This window comes from Fonsecaea nubica (genome assembly GCF_001646965.1).
Source record: "Fonsecaea nubica strain CBS 269.64 chromosome Unknown Scaff56, whole genome shotgun sequence".
Taxonomy (NCBI): Eukaryota; Fungi; Ascomycota; class Eurotiomycetes; order Chaetothyriales; family Herpotrichiellaceae; genus Fonsecaea; species Fonsecaea nubica.
This window is the reverse complement of record NW_019173729.1, coordinates 52,157-68,349: the sequence shown is the minus strand read 5'-3', so window position 1 is coordinate 68,349 and position 16,193 is coordinate 52,157. Positions and strand designations below refer to the sequence as shown.

The window sequence follows — 16,193 nt, the reverse complement described above, 5'->3', positions numbered from 1 at the left end:
CGTGAGTTCTCCGGGGCTTTCGCTGGGGCCTCTGATTAGCCAGCATTTTGCTGCCAGTGCCAGCCGCGCGGGGCAAGTTTCTCTCTAAGCAGGTGAATGACCGCATGCCCACCATTTCCATTATCATGCTGTGCCCGTGCCTGTGCATCCCACCAAATCCACTGCATGTACCTGTATGCGCAGGCACAACTCAATCACTGCCCACCGTCAAATCTAACTGCTGTCGACGGCAAAATTGAAGCCGACGCACCTCTTGTTTCACGACACACTTTGTCCGCGACGCCTGACCTTCACAACGACTCTTGCCCACAGATACCACCTCTCGTGCGTGCCCGCTGCGCCGGTTGAACTGCTGCCCCTCCCCTAGATACCAAAATTTGCCTCTGATGAACACCACCGACCATGTCTGATTCACCCATTACAACTGCGCCCGTCGGCCCTCAAGAGAAACCGATCCTGGACAAGCTGCTCCTGATCAGAGACAAGTTGCTGCTCCTCAAGCAAGACAAAAGCACCTATGTCAAATCCTCCGATGTCCTTCCCTTGTATGAGCAGGTCATTGAGCAAGTCTCAATCCTCAACTCTGTCCGAGGTCCGGAAATTTTACTGCAAAACCGAGTCGACACCGTCCTGGATGACTGTCTTCAACTTGTCTCCCTCTTCTTTATGGCGGTGGGACGGAACAACGAAGCGCCTGCGCTGTACGCCATGACCGGAAACATCACGCGCCTGTGTCAACACCTCAAAGAAGCTGCGTTTTATAGCAAGAGAGATTTGACCAGTTTGGAAAACACACTTGAGAAGATGCAGATCACTCTCGACCACGGCAAGGAGAAGTACTCCAATCACTTATTGACGCGCATCCAATATCGCCTGGAGGTTTGCCGGGAAATGCTGCAGGAACTGCGCAACTTCCTATCTACACTCTCTCCGGAAATGACCCCAATATGGGAGAAACTGGTCTCTATTCTCCGAGCCATTGCGGCCTTGAACACAAGGAGCAAGGTACTTCTCCAAATCGAACTCTGTCACATTTCTATACTAAATCCTGTGTAGTTCAGCCAGAAAGATTTGAACGAACTGCGGGAGCAGCTTCTGCAGATCCAAGCAACCATGAAGGATGGAAAACTCCCGAGTGAACAAGGGGAAGTCAAGGGCGGGCAAGACTTGGTGGTACCTCTCCTTGAAAGGTGCCTCAAATTCACCGATATAGTCGAACAAAAGTAAGTTGCTTGTGTCCATTTCCCTTTTGGACTTTGTCGGCTAACCTCTTCGGACCAGGCAAGGCAAGATAGACGAGAGATTCCAAGATACTTATGATCAACTCCTGGAAATCCGCAATCAGCTCGATCGACTGACCATGACCCAAGCTTGGTCCCTCCGCGAAACCGACTTGTTTATGTGGCAGAGGAAGTTGGATCGCATTGACGATTCGAGACGAGATGGGAATTTCTTCGACGCCGAAGGCCACCCTGCGGACCTACACGCACAGAGAGTAAGATTTCCATATGTGAATCGGCCACAGTTACTGACCCGCATTGACAGACGCTGCTCTACCTGATCCGGCGAGGATATGCCTACATTTACCAGTTGCTGATCGCATCCGAGCCGGTTTCGGAAGCGCTACTTCCTATATACAACCAGCTTCTCACGTTGCGGAAATGTCTGGTCGAGGTCAAGAAGGCGGGAGGTGTTTCCAATCCCCGAGAATTGTATCCTTACAGCATGAAGCTCAACTCTATTGACAACATGCGGGTTGATGGGAAGTTCCAAATTGGCAATGATATCCCAGAGGGACAAGGCAGTGTGAACGATCTTCTCGCGGAATGTTATGATCTTGCGTATGAGTTGAGGACTGCAGCTGAGGAGGAAGCAGAGGGCGAGTAGCGGAATGTGGAGGCTCGGTGACGGCATTAATGTCCAGACTGGTACGATATGGGGAGATGCTTTTTCCTACGCTTCTCAGACTGTTCTTTTCAGCGCTGGGGTGTCTTGTGCGCTGATGACCCAATTTCTTTTTTTTGGGGACCCCGTTGCCATGAAGGCCAGGGTCCAGTACAGCTAAAGCTCTGCTTGAAGCTCTGCGAGTTTGTTGCGCGCAGAGTCGGAAACCGGAGCACGATTATTTGCTTTTCAGGCTCCTGCACCACCTCTTTATATGGTAGTTTTGCACTGACCGAATAAGGGAAAAAGGCAGGCTCCCTCTACTACTTCTACTCAAAAGAGAAGTTGTGAATATGCATGTAGGTGGTGACGTGCTCCCTTCAGGCTTGACAGCCTGACAGTTGACAGTTCACTCAACAAAAGACAAAAATGACTGGCCAGACGTAAAACAAGGCGACGGTCTGGACTTTTGGGGCTTGGCGCAGTACTAACTGAGTTGTAGCGGATCAGATGCTAAGAGATATCTAGCCAATGATCACCTGTGAAATATACGCTAATAAGGTGCCGGTGGTAAAGATCTAGCCGTAGAAGGCTAGTGAAAAGGGCATACCGCTACTGTCGATGTATCCACAATTTCTGCGGCAAAAAATGTTCCCTTGGCGATGGGACTCGTTGACTCGTGGTGGTACTCGGACAGAGCAGATCCACGGGCTGGCCAGCGAGCGAGCAAACGAGCGAGCTACACCTACCCACGTCTCTCGTCCCTCTTCCTTCGCCCAAGCCAGCCAGTCAGCCAGTCGATGCCGCCCGGATCCCACGCCGCGTGACCGCCCGCGGGCGTCTGCGCTTATCGAGTGCCCAGCCATTTTCGACCTAGCGAGCAAGGAACTTGCTGATTCAATCTCCTCCCTGGAAACAACTTCCGTGAGGGCTTTGCTTGGACGACCAACCCCCTCAGTCCCCAGCCCATCAGTCACGCCCTGGATGTTGGATCTGGGAACACCAAAAAAGCCATGTCCCAGCGCCTTAGACCCATTACACCAGCAAATCCCCCGCCTGATGAACCCGGCGGGTCGTCCATCCAGACACGTGGGCGGAGCATCACCCGCAATTCCAGGAGCAACGCCACCGCAGCCTGCCTGTCATGTAAGGCCAAAAGAAGAAAGGTAAGGGGAATTCAGTCGGCATTCTTCCGTCTTCACACAACCTACCGTGGGCTGACGATTCAATAGTGCAGCGGGCCGCCAGGGCCTTGCAATGCTTGTATCACCTTCGAAACGGAGTGTGTTTTCAGAGAAGATCTCGATGGGAGACGAAAGGAGGCGATCAAGCGGAAGATGGAGGAGGGCACAGAGCATCACCGTGATCTTTTGACCGGACTGCTGCGTTCAATTCGATCCAGTGACGAAAACGATGCCCAGCGCCTCTTCAGACTGATTCGAGATGATGCGCCCGTGGCGACCGTGAGTCGACCCGCAGTCTTTTGCGCATTCGGTTGTAGATCTAGAGGACGAGAAACACGACCCCTACTAGAACCATGATTCGGTGAGCTCCCACTTCCGAAAGGATAACACTAACCGTACTTGCGGCCTTAGATCAATGCTTTTATCGATGAAAGTGTCAGGAAGCTTCGCGACAGCAGCCCGAAGACAGATGCCACCATCGACGGTCTCCTCAAGCTGAGAGCTGAAGCTGCCAGCTTTGCAGAGCAGGTCCCCACGAGTCGAGCACGCAGGAAGACCATGAGCGTCGAGCAGATGACGGACGAACCGCTGTTTCAACTCAGGGCAAGGCCCTGGACGACAGTCACGGACGATGACTATCTCGTCTCCCATCTAGTCTCGCTCTACTTCACCTGGTGGAACACCTTCATGCACCCTCTTCATGAACCGGCCTTGATTGAAGCCATGGTAGCCGGTGACGCCATGAGTCCTCTCTGCTCCCCTTTTCTCGTGAATGCGCTGCTAGCCCTTTCTTGCAGCTACTCTGACTTACCAGGGGCCTTCTCCGACCCTGACGATCTGGACACGTGGGGGGAGCATTTCTATGACGAAGCAAGGCGCTTATGGGACCGCGAGGAAGGGCGATCTTCCATGACCAACTTGCAAGGCCTGTATCTTCTCATGCTGTACCAGAACATGCGCGGAAAAGATCAACTTGGCTGGTCAACCATGTCGCAGGTAGTCCACATGTACCGAGACATGGATCTCGGTAACCAAGTCAAGATACCACGTGATTGCCCTGCTGAGTCCGTGGATAGGATGAGAACAGCCATGTTGAATGTCTCGTGGTCGGTGTTTACCTGCAACGCGTGAGTCGCTTGTCGGGTCCGTTTGTTGACCGTGTTCCGCTCACTCGACAGGATTTTTGCCATTTTCCTCCTCAAAAGCCCTGCGCTCCTGCCGCCGACAGTGCCGCGCCCCTTCAACGAAGAAGACCTTCGCAATTCAGTGGAGTGGAAACCATATCCCCGTGCAGAGAGAACAGAACTGTTGTATGGAGAGGCAGTCGTGGACGCATATTGTGACTTGGCTGAGATAGCATATGAAGTAGCGTTAAGCGTGCCCTTCACTGAACCGCGAGACAGGAATCCACCCTTGCTGCTGATGGAGAGGTTGCGAAGCTGGTACGATACCCTCTCTGCGACGTTGCAAGCCAACGCGGCCACACCTGGGCCATTGTTTGAGCTACAGTGAGCGAGATCTTACCCAGCGATGGGGAGCGTGAATGTGCACAATCGATCGGCTAACTATTTCAGCGCCATATACTATGCATGTTCTCTTACCCTGAGTGAGGTTTCTGCACGCGACGGTTCACCAGGGCGAACTCCTGTTCCAGCATCTTTCACCGCACAGTCGAAGTCAACTGCGGCTATAACAGCTCGCAGCACCTCCCTTCTCTTGATCCGTCGCATGCTGCCACTTTATCGACAGTTTCGCTCAACATATGGCCTCGTTCGTGTGATGGCAGGCAGTTGCCAGGCGGCTGCGATCGCGTATTTTATTCTGCTGAAAGTGCTGCGCGATCCGTCGTTACAATCAGAGGAGAACGAAGAAGCACTTGTTGATCTGACGATGTACTTGATGGTAGGTGCACGACGCTGGCTGGTGTTTGCCGGTGTGCTCCGGATGTTGCGACCGACAGCGCAGTCGATGGGTGTCCAGCTTCCTCCAAGGCTGGTTGAGATCCTGGATGATTTCGACAAGACTGTGTGGACCACGGGGGCACACAAACGAATTCGAAGCGTCTACCCGAACCTGGCCCTTGTCAAAAGCGACGCGGGAGATAGCGAGGACTATACGATGGGAGAGTTGCTGGCAAGGTGGGAGGCAGTGTTGACTGATGATCAGCCGGAAAATCTTGAAGATAACTAAGGGGGCCCAAACTCCCGGCCGCGAGTCCGCGACGCTGGAGGGTCTCGGGCGGTAGATATACCAGTAAGAACCAGGGGTGGGGGAGAGAATACGAATGAGCTGTGCCCTCACAGCGAAATGCTGAGCGGAAAAGGCTTCCAGAAGTGGCCGATTCGCAGCGCTAAGGCCCACATCCCAGATTTGAGGCTTTCGATCCAAAGCAGCCACTGCCTGGCTCTGGCCTCTGTCGATGAAGGATGTGGTCAGAGTTGATGAAGATTCGAGTCTACGGCAACAGGGCAACCTTTCAAGGGAGAAAGCGTCTCCTGACCAGCGTCGGACTAGAGGCAACAAATGGATGGAGGAACGGAAAAAGAATCCGGCGGTGTGGCCAATGCGCGGCAGTCATCAGATCCTCGAGTGGTGCACGTGACCGGACTACAGATGGACGGTAACGAATGGAATCAGCACCGAGACAAGGGCGAACAAGGGCCTTCCAGGGCCTGGAAGTTCCGGCTTGGGCATGAGAGGAGCTGCTTTGTTGGTGGCTCCGATGCAAAACGCAGTCCCCCTTGTCCCAGGCGCTACAGGGGTCCCTCTACCGCCAACATACGATGTTGAACCAAAGACCTTAAGCCCCCTTGGCACCTACACACGCACCTACACCACCCCTGGAGGTGCTTTCTGTCAATCTGTGAAGGTTTTCCTTCCGTTACAGCACGAAGCTTGACAGATCCAACCCAGAACGATGTTTCCTTCAACACAGCACTTTGGATCAGTCAGTCTATGAAGCATGCATAATACATTCCTTTCCACCTCATATGTGCAAAGTACCTTGACCAAGTTACGAACTTCAACGAATTATGCTGTTTATAGCTGGATAGGAAAGGTAAGATCGGCAACCAGGGTCTAGTCAAAGGAACATCATGTTGAACTTTTAGTATCTGTGAAGTATTCGTGTGTGCCACCATGATACCTTGTGTTCCCTTATCACTCCTCCTTTAGAGACAACAAAGGAAAGGTCAAGGAATCGCTCCAACACAATCTGGATTGGTCTTCCACAAATGTTTTTCAATACCGGGAGCAAGTGGGTTCTTTAGCCCGCGATCCGCGCTTCCCAGGCCTGTCCAACAAAGACGAAAGCCACGCCCGACAAACCCTCTTCTCCTTATTTTTTGCAGTGTCATCACCCTGAAGTACACAGACACGAAATCTATTATGCTGGAAATAACCTTCGACTTCTGGTCTCGAAGCATACGATTCCTGTAATCAACTACACTACTTTACCATCCACGTTTCGATTTCCAAGCTCTTCAAGAAATGCTATAGCCGCAAAGAAACAGACCGAGTGGTGCCTACAGCGTTGCATCTTCTTTGACCACTTTCGGATGAAAGAAATTACACTTTCAACATCCTCTCTACAAGTCCACTCTCGTGTGTGCCGAGGGAGAGAGAATTGGCGACATTTCCACACAACCCCTGGCCATGGCTACTATCGTTTCTCCAAATTACCTGAAAGAAAATCGGGTTCAAGCATTCCACGCACGGCTTATTTATGTATGACTTTCCCTGCAACGGTCTTTGGTTGTCTTGTCTATGCGACATTTCATTCTCTCTTGCCTCAGCTGTGATGAAGCCCTTTAATCCAGGCAGCTTTTCCAAATATCTCTGCGCCAACTCGACTTCGGTTTCTCTTACAAATGGGCATCCAATTTCCACCCAGTATCGAAAGAGGACGAGAGACTGTTCCCGCTCAGAACTTCCGACCTCTGCAGACAACTTGCCAACTAAAGGCAGCATTTCCCTTGCTTTACCATTCTACAGTCTCGTAAAACGGAAGATTAGCTAGGGACGACCGTTACAAAGTACAAACCTCAGTCAACTCGAACAAAGCCGGATGCAGACTCGTTCTACATGCGCTGAGATCTCGATCGTAGAGCCATGGACACTTGGGGTTCAAGAAGGCCAGTGCCCAGGTCAAGAAGATCCACTGGCAATTTCCTTGCATCTGTTGTGTACCTATACAAGTACAGGTGCTATATCCTCGGTCGTATCGCTAAGCAATCCTACAAATTTTCTTCCAACCACTCATCAGTCGCTATGAGACTCGTTACCAATACACTCGGCTATGCTTGGCTAGTTCTTCTGGCTGCCACTGTTTCTACTACCTGTAGTTCAAACACAACCCACCCCCCTTTCATGCAGCCTCGTCACCTCTACAGCGTTATACCGCTGCTATTATCATCCTACCATTCTCTACCCACTTTACCTTGGCCATGTTGAGCATGTACTTTGATTTTTCTGTACTTGTACATCCATCCTCTCAAATGCAGACACCAAAGACGCATAAATGTAGCGTCAGGTGACCAGAACAAGGGCTGTCAGGTAGTAACCCTGACCTTTGCGCCATCTAAAACTACTCGTGCCCTGGTCAGTAGAATGTGGTATTCGTCCAGTGAACGCATCCCTGCTTAATGGTCGGATATTGGGAGGCGCCTGTTGATTCTCCAGAGCGCACGAGTAGACATGTATTTCGTCCGCTTGAGACAGACTCGCGCTGTGCTTTACAAGGAATGCGGCGACAAAGCGAGAGAGTTTCGACCATTCCGAGAACGAACGTAATATTTGTACTCGGAAACTTGTACTATGGTAATAGGTCTCATTGCTCCTGAGTCCAGATTGGGAAGGAGGAGTTCAAAGCCGACCAATAGAGCCAGAGCTGTTTGTGGTTACCGGATGCCAAGCCCTCGGCACAACTTCGGACCGGCAATGGGATTTTTTGCTCTCTCTATTTCCCCCTCCGAGCTCGGGGACACGCCTTTTTGCTGTCTATATTCCCCAGACAGCACTCACTCACGATGCCTGCCCTGTTGCAACGAGTGCCATCTGCACGGGTCAGATGTCCCCTGGACTTGGGCTCTTGCTCTAGAGCACGGCAGTCATATCACCGCGGCTATGCAACCCTGCAGCACTCGCAGTCACCATTACGGCGGCGAGCTGCCGTGCCCCCTTACCAGAAAATTCTGAAGACCTTTGAAGATGTCAGAGATATTCTACCCCGCCAGAAGCTCACACTCGCTGAGAAAATCCTCTACTCTCACCTCGCCAACCCCTCTGAGTCTCTGTTGACCGGTACCGACAATGGCAAGAACATTCGGGGCAGAGCCAACCTCAAACTCAAGCCCGACCGTGTCGCAATGCAGGATGCCTCTGCACAGATGGCCATCCTCCAATTCATGACATGCAACCTGCCCAGTACCGCCGTACCTGCCAGCATCCATTGCGACCATATGATTGTGGGAGAGAAAGGCGCAGACTTGGATCTACCCAACTCCATCGCGGGCAACAAGGAGGTGTTTGACTTTTTGGAATCTGCTGCAAAGAGATACGGGATCGAGTTCTGGCCACCCGGGGCAGGTATTATACATCAGTCGGTGCTGGAAAACTACGCTGCTCCTGGCTTGATGATGTTGGGAACGGATAGTCACACACCAAATGCCGGAGGCCTAGGTGCTATCGCAATAGGTGTGGGCGGAGCTGACGCAGTTGATGCTCTGGTTGATGCCCCTTGGGAGCTTAAGGCTCCAAAGATTCTGGGGGTTCGTCTAGAAGGCAAGCTCAGCGGGTGGACCTCACCGAAAGATGTTATTCTTCACCTGGCGGGCAGACTAACCGTTCGTGGTGGAACTGGATCCATCATCGAGTATTTCGGGCCAGGAGTTGACTCTCTGAGTTGTACAGGCATGGCCACGATTTGTAACATGGGGGCGGAAGTTGGGGCTACGACGTCGATTTTCCCTTTTACAGAGAACCATATCCCTTACTTGCAAGCCACGGGCCGAGATGCTATTGTCGATGCGGTCAAGGGCATCGCATATGGCTCGGAAAAACACAACTTCTTGCGGGCCGATCAGGGTGCCGAGTACGACCAAGAGATCACAATCAATCTGGCCTCGCTGGAGCCGCACATCAATGGTCCTTTCACACCGGATTTGTCCACGCCCCTTTCAAAATTTAAAGACGCAGTGAAGACCAACAACTGGCCTGATAGCTTCTCGGCCGGCTTGATTGGCAGTTGCACCAACAGCTCTTACGAGGACATGACCCGCGCACAGGACTTGGTCAAACAGGCACAGGCCGCTGGCTTGAAGCCCAAGGCTGATTTCTTCATCACGCCCGGAAGTGAACAGGTACGGGCTACCTTGGAGGAAAGCAAGACACTCGAAACATTCACCAACGCCGGTGGCACCGTCTTGGCCAACGCCTGCGGGCCGTGCATAGGACAATGGAAGCGAACTGATGGCGTCAAGAAGGGCCAAGACAATGCCATCATTTGCTCCTACAATCGCAATTTTCCGGGTCGCAATGATGGTAATCCCCGCACGATGAGCTTCCTTGCTTCACCGGAGATTGTCACCGCCATTTCCTACTCTGGGTCGACTTCTTTCAACCCCATCGTCGATGAGATCCCCCTGCCTTCCGGCGAGAAGTTCAAATTCGAGCCTCCGAAGGGGGCACAGCTTCCAGGTTCGGGCTTTGCTATTGGCAATCCTGCTTTCTATCCTGCCGCTGCGGAACCAGATCAAAGTGTGGAAGTTGTGGTGGACCCTGAGTCCGATCGACTAGCTATCTTGGAGCCGTTTGAACCTTTCCCAGAGGGCGAGCTGAAAGGACTGAAAGTCCTGTACAAGGTCAAGGGTCAGTGCACGACAGATACGATCTCCGCGGCTGGGCCTTGGCTCAAGTACAAAGGACACCTTCCCAACATTGCCGAAAACACTCTCATTGGTGCTGTGAACGCAGCGACCGGCGAGACTAATGTTGCATATGACAGTGACGGGTCCACGTCGTCTATCCCAGAACTTGCGAAGAAGTGGAAAGCAAATGGACAGAACTGGCTGGTGGTAGCCGAGGACAATTACGGTGAGGGATCTGCCAGAGAACATGCAGCCCTGCAACCACGGTATCTCGGAGGCCAGGTCATTCTCGCAAAGAGCTTTGCGCGTATTCACGAGACGAACCTCAAAAAACAGGGAGTAGTGCCCTTGACTTTTGTCAACAAGGAGGACTATGATCGCATCGATGCGTGCGACCACGTTGACACAGAGGGGCTATGGGATGTCCTGAAGAACGGAGGCCAGGGCGAGATCAACTTGAACGTGACCAAGAAGAATGGAAAAACTTTCACGATCCCGGTCAATCATACTCTCAGCAAGGATCAGTGTGGCTTCATTCTTGCAGGATCTGCGCTGAACCTGCTTGCGAAGCGGCAGAAGCATGATTGAATGTAACGACAGCTTCTATTCTGCGGGACAAAGCAACATTCTCTCACGACCATGCGGAGTCTCGTCAAGTCTGAAGAGACGGTCTTGGCGCCATGAGTTCTTCTGACTGGCCGTACGCAGCACCACATAAGGAAATTGAGGTCCTTCACCTTGATCCAATGTGGTCACAGGCGATATGCCCGTGTCTATGATGCGCCAATGTCGAGATTGTCGCTGGCGTATATCGATGCTGAGCGTATTGAATTCTGAAACAGCTGGACTGTTTGTTTTGGTCCAGGGATGCCTGCAGGGCGGGTTGGAAATGGAGGCGTCTATGGCAACCGAGAGACACGATCCTCTCATATAAAAAAAGGTCACCTCGGTCGGCAGCAATACCTGTCAGACAATCATCTCGAATCATGCTACCGTCTGTTGTCATTGCAGCAATCCTCCTCTTGGCTCGGTTGACGAATGCCTGGGGTACACTTGGACACGAGACGATTGCATGGATAGCTCAATCATATGTCTCGTCTACCACCAAAGCAGCAGTCCAATCAATCCTAGACTCGACGCAAGCCGACTATATGGCCAATGTCTCGACATGGGCAGATTCATATCGGTACACTAGTGGAGGTGGATGGTCTGCGCCACTTCATTACATTGATGCGAACGACAACCCACCGGAATCCTGCTCGGTGGACTTCAACCGTGATTGTGGTGAAGCTGGATGCTCTGTTTCGGCCATTGTCAACTATACCTCAATATTGTTGGACGACAAAGCCAAGGCGTCGACCAAGCTTGACGCCATGCGATTCATCATTCATTTCGTTGGAGATCTGCACCAGCCTCTCCACGACGAAGCCATCGATGTGGGAGGAAACACCATCAATGTCACTTACGATGGCGAACATACCAATCTACACCATATTTGGGATACAGAAATTGTGGAGCAGTTAGCGGATGGCCAGGACGCCGAGGCATTTGGGAAGAACCTCACCGCCGCGATCAAGGCGAGTGACTACGGGTGGGACGCCAGCACTTGGCTGGATGGTATAAGTCTGAACGATACACAAACCACTGCCATGAGTTGGGCTAGTGAAGCGAATGGCTATGTGTGCACCGATGTCCTCGCTCCAGGTGTTGATGCGGTCGAACAAGGGGATCTGAGCAGCACTTACTACAAGGCGCACTATGATGTCGCGAGGATCCAGCTTGCCCGGGCTGGCTATAGATTGGGGGCCTGGTTGGATCTGATTTACACGGCCCAGACAAGCGGATGATGATGTGATCCAACTCTGGCTCTGGAAGGAAACGTAGCCGGGAAATGTTTGAAACAATAGCAGCATTTGCCATGCCTGTCCACGGAACCAAAATCGTACTCGTACTTGTACATACTGTAAATACCTCATCGTGATCACTGTGGTTCTCGGGCTGCTGAATATCCGGAGGCGAGCGACGGTAATAAAACACACTCAATTGACAAATTGGCTGGTTGTACCACGTACGCTGCAAGATGGACACAAAGTCCCAAGAAAGAGTTTTGTTACGTTTTGAAAGGGGCCGTATTAATATGCAGGGATAGGCTTGTTTGGACGTCAGGCAGCCTCTTTCTTGTCTGTGTCTGCGTCTGTGTCCGTGTCATGGTGGTCATGTCAACCTGCATGGGAGGGGGCCAGTGGCTACAACTCTACACGAGCCTTTCTCACACAACTTTTGTTCTCCTTCACCATCAGCAGCATCATTAACATCAGCTGGGAGTGATGACTGCATGGGTTCCGGATCCTACCTCCTACTTGCCTACGCCAACAACAAGCCAATTGCCTCGGGCTCGCTTTGATCAGTGTCTTGGCTGCGCCTAGGTGAGCTGCTCTGTGCTTTGAGGGTATTGGGTAGGTACACTGGAAAATGACGACCTGAGATGTGTCAACGCCTACCAGGGGATGCTCGCGTGCTATGCTGCGATGTGCCGTACTCGTACTGGGTGTGGGCTGGGGGCTGAGACTGGACTACCCGCATGGTCGGGTTGAGCACAGAAAACTTTGAGCTGAAAACGCTCGTCAGGCTGAATAACTAACTGTGGAGAGGATTGTCGTGATGGACTCGGTTCCCAGTTGACGGATGAAGGGGCCATGTTCGCGGGGCTGCTGCGGTGTCATTGAGTAGCACAGAGACATTGTATGTAGCGAGAGGTGGAGGATGAGGAGGATCATGTTAGGCGGGCTACCTTTATTTTTGTAATTTTCGAATTCAGCTCGACTCCATTCAGACGGCAATTCTGGCAAGTATGATATTTCCAAGACAGGGAATACGTGCGAAAAGAAAAAAAAAGGATCCAAGGGACCCAACCCACCTAACCCCAATGCAATGTGTTGTCATTATTATTCAGCTGCCGATCGACACGTGTGTACACCCAACCAAGTATGTATTACGAGTATACCTCGTACATTGTGCATGTGCATGCATAACCGAGAGGTAAGGGAGGAGCAAAATCGACCTGAAGCGGCAATTCGGGGGCGCGCAAGGCAGACAACCGACATGCAATATACAAGTGGTGAAAATGGAGAAATCATTTTCGGTTTCGGGTCAAATTTGCGAGACCCCATCTTGTCTGACGCGTTACAGTCGATCTATTCTGTATTCTGTGTGGAGGGAAGATGGCAAAGAAGTATGAAAGTAATACGATGAAGGTGGTTTGTATGCGTGTGCTGTACGGGGCAGATGTATATAGAGCTGGGCAGATTTTGACTTTGGTCCATCAAAGGGCCGCACCCAGCAACCAGCAACCAGCAACCACCGATCAGCGCATCACACATGATACGAGATACACTCGCAACTCCTCAATCATTGATTGAACTCCTGCTATATGAGGCTCTTGACTTGACCAGGTCTGTCCTTCTCAGCCCCTTTTTCCGGTCAATCCCTTCCACTTCTTCTTCTTCTTCTCCTGTTTCCCTTTTTGGGGGCCTTTGGAGGCAAGAGGCAAGGCTAAATTTGGCGAGCAAAGTCCGTCTGCCTTTGTGCGTCGTAGTGTCATTCGCTCTTGACTGTACGAGTACGAGGTACACATAGGCACACACACACACCCTGATCGAGGGGACCGGAACCAAAGTTCGACACGAGGGCGAGAGCCAAATTCGGAAGCAATTCGTCTTTCTTCTTCTCAGCACCACCATCCACCAAATACTCTCCTCACCACAGCGTCACCCCCACCTCGAGACCAAGCCTTGTACACGCATCCCACACTCCTATATACTAGAACTCCTTCACCATCGGCCACACTTCTCTGCCCTGCCACAACATCGCGGTCGAGAGTTGTCTTTGATGTGTCTTCCACACCTACGAGTCCGTCGCAGACCACCCGCCGCCTACGCTCCACCGTCAGCACTTTACTTAGCCTGACCCTCCGATCTCATCCAATCCTCGGTCTGCTGTAAACAGTCCCCTTCTGTCGCGCGAACCTGAGAGGCACTCCAACTCGTACGAATTGCGGCTCGATCAGCCCTTGGAAGAAAAAAGATTCAGGCACACACACTTCACACACCTGTCCTAATTATTAGCAACGAGCCAAATCCTCGGTTACACCCCCGGTTCCCCCCCCAAATAAACGCCACCACCCTGATCCTTCCCGCTTGGTTTTTCCTTCTCCAGCGGCCATGACGGCCTACTCGCAAGCTCCGCAGTCCACCCGCAATATCCTCATCATCGGCTCGACAGGCGTCATAGGCACATATATTACACGGGCAATTGTCGACGCACGGGAAAATTTTGAGCGAATATGTGTCTTGACCAGTGAAAGGACCCTGGTGGAAAAGGTGCAGGATATTGCAGCGTTGGAGGCATGGGGTGTCGAAATCTTTACGGGCCGGTTGGAGAGCGAGTCGGCGGTCAAGAGGGCGTATGAAGGTATGTTACACACTGTCCACCACGCCGAGACCGGCAAGCTTGCAGCATGCGAATCTTGACTAACGTGCAACCCTCACATAAACAGGCATTGACACCATTGTCTCCTGCGTCGGCCGTGGCGGTATTGAGAAGCAGATCAACCTAATCACCTGGGCCGAGCAAGTAGGCGTACGCCGCTTCTATACCTCGGAGTATGGCACCGACATCGAATACTGGCCCGAGTCGGCGCACGAGCCGCCTCACCAGCTCAAGCTGAAAGTCCGGGCACACATGAAGACCATGAAGAGGTTGGAACACACATACCTTGTCACGGGACCGTACAGCGACCTATACTTTGGTACGATGAAGGCACGACCCGAGCTGGGACAGTTTGATGTCAACGAGAAGAAGGCCATCCTGCTAGGAGACGGCAATGGACCCGTCAGTTTTACTGCCATGGCTGAGTATGGTTTCTCCAACGTCTCCCTAGTAGTCAGGGTGCTAACTTGTGTCGTGTCGCAGTGTTGGCAAATTCGTCGTCGCGGCACTCATGAATCCCAACGCTTCACGAAACACAACTCTTATAGTGCACTCGTTTACGGCCACGCCGCACGAGATTCTCGCCGAATACGAACGGCAGACGAACAGCAAATGGGAGGTGTCATACACGTCGCTCGAGCGTCTAAAACAGATTGAAAAAGAGGAATACCAGGTCTACTCCCCATTGGCGACGGTGGTCACCCTGCGGCGGATATGGACCGAAGGCGGCACCTTGTACAAATATTACGACGAAACGATCCTAGGACAGATTGAGACGGAGACGCTGGAAAGCCAAGTGGCAGTCAACATTCGGAAGCAACAAGAGGGCGAGGGGCACTTCCCGAGTCTGATGCGCAAGTTAAGTCTGTATTAGTACGACGGTCGACAGGGATGTACAGGAGAGGCGGAGTTCAGTGGATGCATCATCACCATTTCTTTCTGGTCATGGCATAGGGATCGTGTTAATAGTCGCCTGAGGGCGCTGCAGAGCGTTTTTTTGCCTCGAGCTGTACGGTGCTTAGCACTGCTAGGGTCGGAGATAAAGTGTATACATATACTCAAGTGCATGTTTAGCCCTAGCAAAAGAATATTGTCGCGTGTTGCTGGCTGGACCATATGATCTCATGGCCTCATGGCCTCAATTGGTTATTGCAAGGCCCGATGATCGGGCCGCGCCTTGTATAGCCGAGGCTCGAGCTGGAGCTTGAGCTTGGGCTGGAGCAGAGAGAGCACTTGACGTCGTATCGAAACCACGCCCTTGTTAGATAGTGATCATGATGATCTGCAGCAAAGGGCGTTGGAAGGATCGCTCGCTTATGTAGAGATATACGAGGACACAAGGGTCCAGGGGTTTAGGACCAATCGATCAATCACTACGAGGTACACTTTTCCCGGACTATTGGATTACCAGCTTACCGGGATGTAATGTAAGACGAGGGATAAGGGATATAGGATTTAAAGGGCATCAGACGGATTCCAGCAGGTAGATCCTCACAACCCGGTCCGCACTTTGGCATTGTCCATAGGGGGAGATGGCTACTACCGTATCGAGGAGGTACCTATGTATGGCCTCGTCTGGTGTATTCGTCCTCGTGGATATGTAAATACGAGTGGGATGGCAGAGGGGGTTGGCGGTTGTGATCATCGTCACTTTACTTTTGTTAAAAGTGGGAACGGGAGCCTCCCCCCGCCTGTACCTACTTGCCTACTTCGTACTTGTACCGAGTGTAAGGTAACTTGTCGTTGTTAGGGCGCAACCAATCGCCACGCA

At 52.1% G+C, this 16,193-nt stretch overlaps 5 protein-coding genes across 5 annotated transcripts; all 5 read left to right on the top strand.

Moving 5' to 3' along the window:
• Window positions 1-402: 402 nt before the first annotated feature.
• AYO20_07745 (hypothetical protein) lies at window positions 403-1,887 on the top strand (the record flags this gene model as incomplete). Its single annotated transcript, XM_022646030.1, has 4 exons — window positions 403-1,005; window positions 1,057-1,223; window positions 1,282-1,495; window positions 1,546-1,887. The coding sequence occupies 4 exons, from the start codon at window positions 403-405 to the stop codon at window positions 1,885-1,887; spliced, it is 1,326 nt and encodes a 441-aa protein (XP_022497969.1).
• A 1,010-nt stretch (window positions 1,888-2,897) lies between these two features.
• AYO20_07744 (hypothetical protein) lies at window positions 2,898-5,258 on the top strand (the record flags this gene model as incomplete). The annotated part of the gene is made up of 7 exons (XM_022646029.1): window positions 2,898-3,050; window positions 3,117-3,347; window positions 3,418-3,429; window positions 3,480-3,801; window positions 3,883-4,195; window positions 4,247-4,576; window positions 4,643-5,258. The coding sequence occupies 7 exons, from the start codon at window positions 2,898-2,900 to the stop codon at window positions 5,256-5,258; spliced, it is 1,977 nt and encodes a 658-aa protein (XP_022497968.1).
• Window positions 5,259-8,095: 2,837 nt separating this feature from the next.
• AYO20_07743 (aconitate hydratase, mitochondrial) lies at window positions 8,096-10,522 on the top strand (the record flags this gene model as incomplete). Its single annotated transcript, XM_022646028.1, has 1 exon — window positions 8,096-10,522. The coding sequence occupies one exon, from the start codon at window positions 8,096-8,098 to the stop codon at window positions 10,520-10,522; it is 2,427 nt and encodes an 808-aa protein (XP_022497967.1).
• Window positions 10,523-10,920: 398 nt separating this feature from the next.
• Window positions 10,921-11,781, top strand: AYO20_07742 (hypothetical protein; the record flags this gene model as incomplete). The annotated part of the gene is made up of 1 exon (XM_022646027.1): window positions 10,921-11,781. The coding sequence occupies one exon, from the start codon at window positions 10,921-10,923 to the stop codon at window positions 11,779-11,781; it is 861 nt and encodes a 286-aa protein (XP_022497966.1).
• Window positions 11,782-14,154: 2,373 nt separating this feature from the next.
• On the top strand, window positions 14,155-15,296 carry AYO20_07741 (hypothetical protein; the record flags this gene model as incomplete). The annotated part of the gene is made up of 3 exons (XM_022646026.1): window positions 14,155-14,404; window positions 14,490-14,847; window positions 14,906-15,296. The coding sequence occupies 3 exons, from the start codon at window positions 14,155-14,157 to the stop codon at window positions 15,294-15,296; spliced, it is 999 nt and encodes a 332-aa protein (XP_022497965.1).
• Between the last annotated feature and the right edge of the window lie 897 nt (window positions 15,297-16,193).